At 43.4% G+C, this 13684-nt stretch overlaps 1 protein-coding gene across 1 annotated transcript; it reads left to right on the top strand.

The window, feature by feature from the left end:
- Positions 1 to 4221: 4221 nt before the first annotated feature.
- On the top strand, positions 4222 to 12863 carry LOC103627710 (kinesin-like protein KIN-4C). Its single transcript, XM_020538690.1, has 27 exons — positions 4222 to 4562; positions 4638 to 4782; positions 5101 to 5247; positions 5341 to 5493; positions 5585 to 5835; positions 5976 to 6148; positions 6245 to 6369; positions 6538 to 6574; positions 6656 to 6861; positions 6938 to 7051; positions 7295 to 7381; positions 7646 to 7823; positions 8261 to 8361; positions 8545 to 8643; positions 8719 to 8832; positions 8903 to 9019; positions 9095 to 9175; positions 9263 to 9334; positions 9414 to 9504; positions 9617 to 9642; positions 9737 to 9822; positions 10538 to 10597; positions 10690 to 10917; positions 11017 to 11158; positions 11293 to 11361; positions 11482 to 11991; positions 12157 to 12863. The coding sequence occupies exons 1-27, from the start codon at positions 4519 to 4521 to the stop codon at positions 12484 to 12486; spliced, it is 3786 nt and encodes a 1261-aa protein (XP_020394279.1). The 5' UTR covers positions 4222 to 4518; the 3' UTR covers positions 12487 to 12863.
- The last annotated feature ends 821 nt before the right edge of the window (positions 12864 to 13684 follow it).

Raw genomic sequence — 13684 nt, 5'->3', positions numbered from 1 at the left:
AGCGGCGCGGCGGTGGTCGGCGCGCGGCGGCAGCGCAGCGCGCGCGGGCGAGCAGAGCGGCAGGGCAGCGCGCGGCGCGCGGGCGGGCGGGTAGGGGCAGCGCGCGCGGGGCAGACGGCGGCGCGGGGCGTCGCGGTGGCGGCGGCACGGGGCAGAAGGCGGCGGCGCGGGGAAGAAGACGCGCGGGCTGAGAAAGAGACAGAGAGAAGAAAGGAGTCGGGAGCCGTTTTAAAAGTCTAATTTTCGGCGGCTAGGTTAGAGGCCGCCGAAAATAGGCTTATTTTCGGCGGCTGTGTCAGAAGCCGCCGAAAATAAGCCTATTTTCGGCGGCCAGTGTACGCCGCCGAAAATAGTATATTATTTTCGGCGGCCTACCCCTTGCCGCCGAAAATAATTTTGGCCGCCGAAAATCATATACAGTGCTGTTGTGCTCTAAATTTCCTTTACAATTTTTTTTAGTTGTATTATTTTTGCTTTTTTCCCAGAAAGAAAGACTCCTTTGTAAGTGTATCCCTGCATCTGATTTTGTCAGGAGCTGTGAGAATATAGGGATACTGCTGTTGCTTTTCTCCCCAGGTCTTGAAATAGTCGGTAATAACTGGCTTCGTTGTGGTGATACTCAGGACAAGATTGCAGTTGCAACAGCTACATCTGTGGTTGCGGCTTCTATAATGCCTGGTGGGAGAACTGCACATTCACGCTTCAAGATACCACTTACTATTGATGATGGTGCTATATGTACCTTCACGGAACAAAGTGGGACATCAAAGTTGCTACAGAAAGCGTTGCTCATTATTTGGGACGAGGCATCAATGGCTAAGAGACAATCAATTGAAGCGTTCGACAACAACATGTGTGATATCATGGGATGCCCTGGTCTACCCTTTGGTGGGAAGACTATTGTGTTTGGGGGAGATTCTCAATCAAGTACTCCCTTTTGTATGTAAGGGGTCAAGGGCTCAGATAGTTGCTGCCTCTCTACGGAGTTCTTACCTATGGGAATCAATGTGCCACCTAAAGCTTGTTCGCAACATGAGAGCAAAGAGCGACCCATGGTTTGCAGAATATTTGTTGCGTGTCGGTGGTGGAACATAGCGACTCTTTAAAATTGTTTGTGCAATATTGATAATGTTTCTCACACAGATTCTATATATTATTGTGAATAGATGGTGAGAGACAGACTATGCACGAGGCATGCAAATTAGCAAGACTCATACAAGCGCGGAACAGTGTACTGATGAGGCATAAGAGTAACACATACTCAGGTCTTAACATGTTTGGCTTCCGAGCAAACTTTATCCATACCCCCAAAAAATATAAGATCCGCTTAGATATGTGTCGATGCTTATCCCAGCGTACTCCCGTTGCAACGCACGGGCACACACCTAGTTAAATAATAACAAATCTTAAACTTGCATCTAATGCAGCAAGAGCAACACAACCTGAATTCACTTGTGATTGTGAGTAATATTGTAGTGGCCACCGCAGATGATAAAAAGGATTAGATTGAAGTTAGTAATCACATTTGTTAAAATAATTAACTACGAAATTGGTTGAGTTCTATTTTAGTCATGTATTGTAAATTAGACATAATACTCCATGTCAAGCACCAAATAGATGAAGATTCACAATTAGGAAACCATATCATGCTCTGCATACCCGAACTGCAAGCAACCCAAGAAAGCATGCTTATCGAAGAGATGAGCTTGTGTCAAATGCTTCATATTGTTATGCTCAATCAGGAGAAAGGAAGTATATCAGTTAGATACAACTGTTTAATTTATGCATAATCTGTGAACCTAAACTTAGTCTCACTCAATGTTAACATAGTAATCAACAAGTAGAAATGGAAACACACATTCGCCAGTTCTTCACCTGTTCTCCTTGTGGATTTTGTAGTAAAGAGCTTAAGACAGGCTTCATGGCCTCAACCCAATTGAAGAACTCTGACGGGAAGGCTAATCGATACCTTGTTCCCAGCATTATACCAATATGCTTGAATTATTGCTACATGTGAGAATCTTAAAAGACACAGCGGCGCCAAGATATTAAAAGACACAACAACGCCAACAGGACTGTGGATGACACTTTCTCCGAATTGCACAAAGAAAATACACATATTCAAGCAAAATCAGAAAAAATGAGAACAAGAGCATTAGCAGATTGTTCTATAGAATGTTCTCGTCTTCTATCGCATGAAATTCGTCTGCTAGTAGTGAAACTGAGCTCAACACCATTATCAGATTATTGTCGTCACTGAAGGGCTGGTTTGGTGGACATGAAATTGAAGTGATTCATGAGAAAGTAATCCCCTCTCTATTCAAATTTAAATAGGGAAGGATTGCTCCCACATAGATCCACTCTAATTCCATGTCCACCAAATCAGCTCTAGCTGGAAGCGCAGCTCCCCGATCTGCCTCCTCCTCCCACGCGGCGCAGGGGCTGCCTTCCCTTCGTCTGCTCACGCCCCGCTACCGCGGGGACCTCTCCAGGCTTCGCTCCACGCCGCGACCGAGGTCGTGGCTAATATCTACACATCCGCGCTGTTGGAGGAGGAGACCATCGAGAACGGCACCCTCGAGCATACGGTCTCCAACCTCGAAAAACTGGAGAAGCCTTGCCTCTTTTACCCTCCGCCCCGTCGTCGCTGTGGCTGCTGCTACTGCGATGCGCGCTCGTGCCGCCACCGGATGAGGGTCTGGTCCGCTTCTGCGGCCGTGCCGTCGTGGCAATTGCCTTTATCGCACCGCACGCTCACCACGGCATGGTTTGCGAGGAATAGGCGAGGTCGCCCAGTCAGAGGAGATAGGGCGGGGGTCGCTTCTCTGGGAACGGGTTGCTGGAACCGCATATGTGGCAAAGGAGATGGGGAGAATGAGACGTTGTTGGCGAGAGACGGAAGGAAGGAGACAGCGGCGGCGAGCGGATCGCAAAGCAGGTCTGCTGACATTGCGGCTACCAAATCCTAACGATGTGCGTCGCGGGTTTGGAGGCAGGCAACGCGTGGGGGGGGGGGGGGGGGGGGGGGGGGGGTGTCGCGTCTTCACGAGCATGGCGTCGTCTTTGGCAGACTTCGCGCAGGTGTTGGAGGCGTCGCGACTTCACGAGCATGGTGTCACCTCCGGCGGGCTTCGCTCAGGTGCTGGGGGCATCGCGACTTCGCGAGCAAGGCATAATCTCCGGCGGGCGTCATGTGTGGGCGGGCAGGCAAAGGCAACACGAGGTGGAGCGTGGCATCCCTAGCATCGCGGGATGCGAGAGAAGCAATGGTGGCTGCACTTCGAGAATTATGGGCTATAAGGGAGGCGGGGGCGGGTGCATGGGGCCGTGGATGCCCTCCTTAGGTAGTGTTTGGTTGAGGAGCCAAGTAGAATGGAGTCGTTCCATCCCTGATTCTAGGAACGGAGCCGCTCTGTTTTGTGTTTGGTAATCTGGAATGGAGCGGCTCTGTTTTTTGTTTGGTTGCAGAGTGAACGGAACGGAGCGTGACTGTGAGAGCGAGATAGGAACGGAGCGGCTCCGTCCAGTTGATTTTTTGGAGCAGAATGGTTCCGGATCTGAGGAGAATATTCCCTAATTGAAGCCATTTCGTTTTAGTTACTTTGTAACCAAACAACAACAAAACTAGGACAGAACGGCTCCGTTCTACTTGGTTCTTTAACCAAACACTACTTTAGCTTTTTAATAGAGTAGTATAGATATAGAACTTAATTATAAAACTAATTATAAATATAAGAACTAAACGACATGACGAATCTATTAATTCTAATTAGTCCATGATTCACACATGTGATGCTACACAACCTGTTGGCTTGGTTTTAATTCATACTGGCTTGTACTACTTCTACAATATTTTTATCTTTATAAATTGCAGCTGCAACTGACTTTAATCTGAAGCGAAATATTTAATAATTATAGATTAATTATGTTTGAAAGTTTTTCTCAACATTTAGTCTTCATATATATATATATATAATTAATTTTGTAATTAGACTATAACCAAATAAACCTAACGAAAAGAGCCGTTACCATGTAGAGCCGTCATTTCCTATCGTTTGAATTCGAAACCGCACCCGAACGTGGAGTTGTCTGCTGCGATGCATGCCTGCATCTGGGGCACCACCCTCCTCCCCAACGTCCATGGACCACGTTTGCAGACAATGCCTAACGCACCCATGACCCACCAAAGGAACGGTAGATCGAGCAATGAATCAGTAAAATCTACGGGGCAGATGCACCGTGCGCATAGACCAGGTTCGTCGACTCTTGACAGGCTCGTTACGGCTCCATTCAGTGACCGGTCTGCGTTAAGACTTCAGTAATCGGGCCGCACCTCACGCGACGCCCTAGTTTTTCGAAATCCTCCGAGCGGCCGCTTCTCGCTCTCACCCGTTCGCCGTTCCGCTCGTCTCTCTCTTCCTCCCCCGCTCTCTCTCTCCCCTCGAGGGGGCGATCGACCCAAGCCTAGCTAAGCTCGCCGCATCCTAAATCCGCAAGCAACGTGCAGCTCGCCGTTGTATGTCGCAGGGCGTCGCCAATCCGGCTCGATCCGCCGGTTTAAGGTGAGTTTTTCTTTTGGGGGAGATTTTAGGGTATTCTCTGGTGTTGTCTATTCAGTCTGGCGAAATCATGATCAGGGTTCCGATGGAGACCTCGGAGGCGGCGGCCGCGCATCCGCAGAAGGACAGTGTGAAGGTGGCCGTCAACATAAGGCCGCTCATCACGGTGGAGCTGCAGGATGGCTGCACGGATTGCGTCACCGTCACGCCGGGCGAACCTCAGGTACCGATCTGGTAGTGTCTGATTGGTTTGGTCTGGGACTTGGGATTGATGAGTTCATCAGCATCGCTTGGATAAAAAAATGGACGGGGTGTACATTGACGCTGAAGCTCTTCGGATTTATGCTCAGGACCATCGTATTTGCTGATTTCGCGACTCTTCTATAGTATTATATAATTTCGTAGCAGAAATTACAATATACTTGTTGAATCAGATTCTGAACGTATATAAGCTCAGCATATGCCTCTTTGTCAGGGTGTTCATTTTTTGAAATGGCTAGCAAGTTCAAACATATGATCATTTGTTTCTGTGTTGTTTCAGGTTCAAATTGGGCCCCACGTATTCACCTTTGATCACGTCTATGGCAGCTCGGGCCCTTCATCATCATTAATATTTGAGCAATGCGTGCACCCCTTGATCGATGCATTGTTCAGCGGATACAATGCCACTGTTCTAGCATATGGCCAGGTGCAATTCTTTTGTGTGATGAAGTTTGTTTTGTTAGAGGACTGTCTTGATGATTATTTTGTTACTGAAGTCGTTTTCCTTTGACAACTGTAGACCGGTTCTGGCAAGACATACACAATGGGTACTGACTATAGTGGTGAAGGGAACTGCGGAGGGATAATTCCTCAAGTTATGGATACAATATTTAGAAAAGTTGACACCTCAAAGGATGGCTCAGAGTTTTTAATTAGAGTATCTTTTATTGAGGTGAGATACCTAGTGGCACTTGTCTCTTTCTTTTTTGTACCAGCATCTCTTAGCTTGTTATCATTGCGTGCTGTGCTGCTATGGATTTCAGATATTCAAGGAAGATGTTTTTGATTTGCTCGATGCAAATCAAGCTGCTGTAAGACTTGATGCAGGTTCTATGGCAAAAGCATCAGCACCTGGCAGAGTGCCGATTCAAATCCGAGAGACTGCAACTGGAGGCATAACCCTTGCTGGTGTCACAGAGGCTGAGGTGAAGTCAAAAGAAGAAATGGCATCATATTTGACACGTGGGTCGTCGTCGCGTGCAACAGCAAGCACAAACATGAATAGGCAGTCGAGGTACACTGTACATACATCATACATGTGTTTTCTTTCTTCAAGAACCATTAGTGCATATTACAAATGCCGTTCTGTTATTTCACTATCTTTGATGTGCATTCTAATAATGTTCTTATTTGGATGGTGTTGCTTATCTGTAGTCGCTCTCATGCCATCTTTACAATATGCGTTGAACAAAAGAGAACATCTGGTACATCCGACAAGTCAGCCAACGGTGACTATGATATACTATCGTCAAAGTTTCATCTAGTTGATCTTGCTGGTTCTGAAAGGGCTAAACGTACTGGAGCCGATGGACATAGGCTTAAAGAAGGTAAATGAGGCTCACCAAACGTTTGTACGTTTTGGTTTAGTTCATCAGATAATTGTGCAACTGGTTATAAGATTGCTGTCTATTGCATGATCACAGGGATACACATAAATAAAGGCCTTCTAGCTCTTGGCAATGTTATAAGTGCATTAGGTGACGAAAAGAAAAGGAAAGAAGGGGCATTTGTACCATACCGGGATAGCAAATTAACCCGTCTTCTACAGGTGGGAGCCCTTATGCAAATAGTAATGTTCAGCACTTATTTCCATGCCAATTTAGTAATATATGTGCACCTTATATCATTTGAATTTCTTTGTGATAGTATTATTTAGTGCCAGATTCATGGACCTATGGACTGTATTGGGCTTACAAAGCACAAATCGTTTTTGCAGGATTCTCTAGGAGGAAACAGCAAAACAGTTATGATTGGTAGGTCTACTTTTTCAGACATACATCCTAGTACTGGTGTTGAGGGCACTTAAATCATGCTTTGCTACTCTTTTCATGCAGCATGCATTAGCCCTGCTGATATAAATGCAGAAGAAACCATAAACACACTCAAATATGCCAATCGCGCACGCAACATTCAAAACAAAGCAGTGGTAAACCGTGATCCAGCTACAGCAGAGATGCAAAAATTGAGGAGCCAGCTGGAGCAGCTGCAAACTGAACTTTTGTTTTCCCGCAGTGGGAGTGCAGCGTTAGAAGAACTTCAGGTGGGTTTGCCTTGTCTTGACTGGCTGGTCCAACCAGTTGATTTTATGACCTAAGTTTGTTTCCTGTGTCTTTCAGTTGCTGCAGAAAAAAGTCTCTCTTCTTGAGCTGAAGAATTCTGAGCTTAACAATGAACTTAAGGAGAAGGAATTGTCATATGAGCAGTTGGCAGAGCGGGCACGCGCTGCTCAGGTATCTATCAACATATCACCTTTTTGTTCTGTTAAAAAATGCTGGATTTATGATGTAATATTTTCATTTCTCTTAGTTTGATATATGCCTAAGATCTCACTCTTGTAAAATTTCTTTATGGTAACCATATGCAATTAATTTATAGCACGTGAGCTAACCAATTAGACTTGAAAATTGCTACTGACATGTCACCTTAGAATGATAAATTTATTACGGACTTACATTTATTTAACTTTGACACAGTTGGAAAGGGATCAGTTGATGCTGAAGATTGAATCTGTGAGGAATGGAAAATCATTGGATGATATTGAAAATATTGATAACGACCAAGTGAGTGTAACTACATATATATATGCCCTAAAAAGATTTATGCTCACCATTTTATATCATCTGAGAAAGACATGCCTGTGCAGTGGTGAGAGTTGCCTCACTGAGTCACAGGTTCAAAGCAGCCTCTTTGTATTTGCGGGGGGAAAGTTGCCTCTGTTTATCCATTCCCCCGACCTCACTTATGTGTTACGTTTACGTGGGAAACTCCGAAACTGGGTCTGCCCTTGTATACCATTTGACTACAACCTCTTTTGTTCTTATCAGGACATGGACCTTTTGAAGGGCTACATATCAAAAATACAGCAGTTGGAGAGTGAACTGATGCGTCAAAACTTCTCCAATGCTTGCAGACATGGCTTACATGACCAGCTTGCCATGGACCAGGACATTTTTCTAAATGAATTGGGTTCTGGATGTGAAGTAGGAACACCTGATGCTTCAAGTAAGCTACTAAGACATTTCCTCAAAGCACTTATAATGGGAAGTGGTTTTCTTTTCAACAGTTGCCACTTTTCAGAATTATCTGGCTATGCTTATAATATATATATTTTTTGTTCTTGGTCAAATAATTATTTTTTTTGGTTTTCCCACATGATGATTAATTTAGATTTTGCTTCTGAAGCTGAACCTTAGTTGGGAATATAGGTTGTGCTGTAGCTTGTTATAAAGATTGATGTTACTACATCAAACACTTGAAAGAAAAACATATTCTAGTTGATTGTTTGTTTAATCATTTTCTGGAAATATGTTAGAAATCTGCAACCTTTTTATGTATCACATTTTTATTCACCGAACTTGTTCCTAAAACTGTCGGATATTTTCCAGCCTAGACCACTAGTGTTCTTTCAAAACTGTTATCAATAAGTGTACTATTTTCAGGTGAAGTTGATGAAGAAGAAAAGGAGAGGGAACATTCATTCATGCAAGACCAACTTGATAAAGAGCTGCAGGAACTAGATAAACGACTTCAGCAAAAGGAGGTACTAGTTCCCTGTCTCTACTGTTTTGAGCTCTTTGTTTGTTAAGCCGTACCAACACTAGGCATTTTATTTTTATTTTACATGTACCAATGTAGTTATGTATCCTCAATCTACTAGCCTATTATTTTGTGCCTTGATTCAACTTGTAGATTATAATTATACATCCTTTTCATGTTTCAAAAGGCAGAGATGAAACAATTTGCCAAGAGTGATACTTCTGTTCTCAAGCAACATTATGAAAAGAAGTTAACCGACTTGGAGCAAGAAAAGAAAGCTCTTCAGGTTTATACTAGCATACCTTGCTGACACTATGCTCTTTTTTTCCTGACACGCTAGTAACACCATTCTTGTTTGTAGAAAGAAATAGAGAATCTTCGCCATGCATTAACCAACATATCTTCTTCTATGGATGATAATGCTCAAAAAGTGAAAGAAAACTATCTTCAGAAGCTGAATGCACTTGAGTCCCAGGTTTGTACATTCAGCTAAGTGTTTGTTGCATTGCATTCCTCATCATATACTAACAACACACCATTTGCAGGTCCATGAGCTTAAGAAAAAGCAGGAAGCTCAACAACAGCTTCTAAGGCAGAAACAGAGGAGTGATGAGGCAGCAAAGCGCTTACAAGAAGATATTCAGCGTATAAAATCTCAGAAGGTATTTTCTCCTCTAAATGTTTCTGAATGTGATTTAAGTTTTTTTCCTGACATATGTTCCTTTCATTCGATATAGGTTCAACTTCAACAAAAGATCAAGCAAGAGTCTGAACAGTTTAGGTCTTGGAAGGCTGCCCGTGAAAAGGAAGTACTTCAGGTAATTGTTCTTACAGGTTGTTGATCATCTTTATGAACTTCTTTCTCAATGATCACATTGTGATAATGCTGCATTTCCATTAATTAGCTCAAGAAGGAAGGGAGACGAAATGAATATGAGATGCACAAGCTCTTGGCCTTAAATCAGAGGCAGAAGATGGTAAGTTTCCTCATTTTTTTCCTCTTTCAGGTTTAAGATAACATGATTGTCACCTACACCATTCTGCTTGAAATTGTAGGTCTTACAGAGGAAAACTGAGGAAGCAGCTGCTGCTACAAAAAGATTGAAGGAGTTGCTGGAAGCAAAGAAGTCATCACGGGAAACATATGGTAGGAAGCTATGGCCAATGGCTTAATATTCTTTACCATTGGGTTTCATGTGTGCTCATTGTTCATAGCTGATCATATTTTTACTACTTGTTTTGGTTACCTGATTTTTCAGGCAGTGCAAATGGTTCGGGGATGCAGGTATCCTTCGAGAAACCCTTGTTAGGGAATGGAAAAACTATTCCCCATCTGCCTTTTATGCTGTGTCTGAAACATTATTTTTATGTGTCACTAGGCCTTAATACGAGCTATTGAGGATGAACTAGAAGTCACTGTAAGAGCACACGAATTGCGCTCATATTACGAGCGACAAATGCAAGAGTAAGTCTTTGTTGTGCATTCATAATTTGTAGATGCTGACCTTCTAGTGCTTTTTGTTATTTTGTGGTGCTCTATATATGCATGTATATGCATTATTTTGGGCATTTTTATGATGAGACATAGATTTGTAGTTATTCAATGTAAATATGAACTCAAAATAGTTTGCTATTGTGCTCCCTTGTGGTTAGACCACTAGAGCTTTGGGCCAATCCATAGAACTCAAAATGTTGAATAGGTTCTTTTCCTTCTGCCAAGTTGTTTATATTACAACTCCATTGATTTCCCAACACAGAAGAGAAATAATGGGATAGTAGTAAGATTTTGCATTGACCATAATCTATACCACTATATAATCCACTAGTTTAAATTTTGCAAAACCCACCCAACCAAATCACCCCCACACCCATAACTCCCACTAAATCCACCAAACAAATTGCACTCAAACTTAACACACCATCAAACCCAACTGTTCAGATCGCTGTATAATCCACTCTACCAACCCCTGGCAAAACTGTGGCATCATTAACTGTCTCCAAAATTCCTGATTTGATATACCTATTACCTAGATAGATTATTCACTCCTTTTCTATCTAACCTCAGCAGCATAATAAATGAACTGTAGTTGAAATATGGTGGATTCTGTATACGTGTTCCACGGCATTAGCTTTTGCACAACTGCCCCTGTTTGAAATTTGTTTTTTCCTCCTTAAAACAGGAGAGCAGCAATATCCAAGGAAATAGCAAAACTAAAGGAGGAATCAAAGCACAAGATCAGGTTTGGTGATTTACATCCCTTTTGTTTTTATAGGGATTAATTGATCTGTTATGTGTCTCTGAGTTGTTCCTTACTAGTTGTTATTTCTGCAGTGATTGTCCTCAAGCTATGTCACCTAGTGCTAGAAGTTCTAGGATATCAGCATTAGAGAATATGTTGTGCTCATCATCTAGTGCTATGGTATCTATGGCTTCTCAACTGTCAGAAGCAGAGGAGCGGGAGCGTGTATTCAATGGTAAAGGTAGATGGTACAATGTCAGGTCCCTCCCAGAGGCAAAGAATATAATGAATTACCTTTTCCAGTTAGCATCATCTGCAAGGTATGCCGTAATTTACATTCCTTCAAAGGATTTTATGATGAATGCTATGTATGCCCATTCTTAGTTTCCAGATACTTATTTTCTGTATTTTGCTTCTAGGTCTCAAGTACTGGATAAAGAAGTAATTTGTAATGAAAAAGAACACACCATTACTGAATTGAAGGAAAAGGTGGTTGTGCTTAATGGTGGAATTAGGCAGTTAGAAACACAAGTGAGGGATCTAAGGAGCCAAAATACACAGGTAAAGATTCTCCAATTTGTACTGTGCAAATTCCATGGCACCAAACTAAAAAATTATTTTGTATTACGATATTTAGATAAAATTTTGGTTATGATCGTACGTGCTAACAGTTTCTTGTTTATACAAATTGGCAGCTTTTCACTGCATTGAACAATGCAAAGAAATCTGCTAGGTCGAATGGCACTGGATTTGCTCAGCGTAAGGTATTTTTCTTTTGCGAGTGCCTTTAAGTTTATCTAGAGCTCAAGTGATATTCATAGTCAGTATATGCACTCTTTGCTGTTTTTTCTTGTTAGATGTCTGACCATCCCTCATACATGCAGAGTGTTCGAGCTTCCCAGCATTTTGGTTATAGTAAGGACAACTTCAATTGGGTGGATGATATGGACATTTCAGACAGTGAGCACTCGGATGAGTTAGAGAATATGAGTGATGGATCCGATTCAGACTGGGTACAGTCGACCAGGAAAGCCAAAAAACACCAGAGAAGAGTGTCTAGCCATTCAAATCCTAACCTGGATTGTCAAAATACACAAGGCAATGCAGAACCAGAGAAGCCCTCAGATGAAAAGTGCATTTTGCCCAAATATATTTCATCAGACGGCTGTTCATGCTCAAAATCCTCCTCATGCAAGACCAACAAATGCGAGTGCAGAGGCTCAGGTGCACAATGCGGTGCAGGCTGTGGTTGTAAGGATTCCAAATGTTCTAACAGGGATTCTTCTATAGAAAAAGCCAATCAGGGAGCCATGCTTCTTCAGAACGCGTTTTCTGAGAAGGATTCCCAAGATGCAAAGCCAAGGAAGCCTTTGATTAACATTGGTAATAATATGGTAAGTACTGTGCTTTATTTCTTGATGTTGTAGCTAACCACCACATTAATCATTCCATCTGCACAATTCCAACTAATGTGGAGTACAGGAGTAGCTCGTAGCAGCATCTGGTGTTGTGCCATTGTGGTATCATCGCCTCACTCTGTGCAACTGTTGTGTTCTCAGGTTAACCAAACTGCCGAGACAAAGAAGCCCAGGAAAAACTGGCGCAAGTCGACAATTCAACTCGTCCCAGGACCTCTCCTGCCGTCCGAGCCAGTGGCCACCGAAGCTGCCCCTCGGGACAGAGCCGACATTCCCCTCAAGCTACCGAGAGCCATGTCCTCGGTGACTCCTGTGGAGAGCAACCCTCCTCCCCTCACAGACCGCAATGCTGCCAAACCGGACGAATCAGTGAGCACCGGCAGCAAGAATAGCACCGGAGCTGCAGTCACGAGGGCACCGTCTCAGCTGAGAAAAAACGCAACCACCGAGAAGGAGAACCAGTTGCGATAATCCGATTGCTGACATGCAGTATCCGTGTCGCTTAAGGCCTTGTTCGTTTGTGCCGGATTGGTGGGTCGGAACGATTCGTAATCGGATTGCTTCTCTAATTTATATAAACTTTGATTAGCTGGAACGATTCCGGGTGCAATCCGACACAAACGAACAAGGCCTAAGCCTTCTGTTTAACAGTGGTCAGTGGGGGAGGCTGCCTCGGCGTCCTTTGGAGTGGCATGTAGACTCTGGAAGGGCTGGCGCTGTGGGGAATGACGTGTTCTGTGGAAAGCCTTAGCTCTGCTTTGGCTGGAATGCTACCTTGTATAATGGAAAAGTAACATGCTGGATTAAGCTATGTCAGTCTCGTAAATGGTCTCCGTTCATATTGAACATACTGAGGAAATCAATCTGCGCATCTGTATGCTTAGGCTGGTAGAGGTGCGATTGGTACAAGGACATGCCACTGGCAATCTGTGCATCTGTATGCTTAGAGTGGTAGAGGTGCTATTGGTAAATAGGGTATGCCGGTCAATCTGTGCATCTGTATGCTTATACTGGTAGAGATACTGAATGGTCTCTCGGCTGCAGGCACTGCTCACAAACAGCACACTACAGGACTGGTCCCTCGGCTGCCGTTGATGCTCACAAACAGCACTCTACAGGATACACAGTTCGGCAACATATCAGATGCAATCGTATACTCCTTTCGTTTCTTTTTAGTTATCGCTGGATAGTTCAATTTTGCACTATCCAGCGACAACTAAAACGAAACGGAGGAAGTATATATTAGTGCAACTAAGACACGAGAACAAAGGTGAAAGAACTTTTTTTAAAACACATTTTGTTTAAAAACAACTCTTAACTTCTATTTTTTTGAAAAAATCTTCCACCTCCGTATCTGTCTGGGCTCTTCGATATAACCAATATATATAGGTGCACCTATACCAAAACAGATACCGACTCATCTCTCAGCTGCAGCTGTTGAATACAAACAGTACTCTACGGTAGTGGTGGAGCTAGAATCTCTCTAAGTATAGGTCCGGATATATATAACACTAAAAACGACATATGGACCTTTAGACACAAAAAGCTAGCTCTTTCGACAGCTAATCATACTGGCCAATATATGGACGCTATTCGGCCCAAGAGTAGAGTCCAGGCCTATCTCCGCCACTGCTCTACGGGGATACACAGTTTGATCTCAGCAGCAACA

This window comes from Zea mays, chromosome 5 (assembly GCF_902167145.1).
Source record: "Zea mays cultivar B73 chromosome 5, Zm-B73-REFERENCE-NAM-5.0, whole genome shotgun sequence".
Lineage (NCBI taxonomy): Eukaryota > Viridiplantae > Streptophyta > Magnoliopsida > Poales > Poaceae > Zea > Zea mays.
This window is presented reverse-complemented; position numbering and strand designations above follow the sequence as displayed.

Coding starts and splice junctions, on each gene's coding strand:
- LOC103627710 (XM_020538690.1), top strand. CDS start 4,519: ATGTCGCAGGGCGTCGCCAATCCGGCTCGATCCGCCGGTTTAAG. Junction 7,382..7,645: donor AAAATATTGATAACGACCAA/GTGAGTGTAACT, acceptor TGTTCTTATCAG/GACATGGACCTTTTGAAGGG. Junction 9,643..9,736: donor CAAATGGTTCGGGGATGCAG/GTATCCTTCGAG, acceptor ATGTGTCACTAG/GCCTTAATACGAGCTATTGA.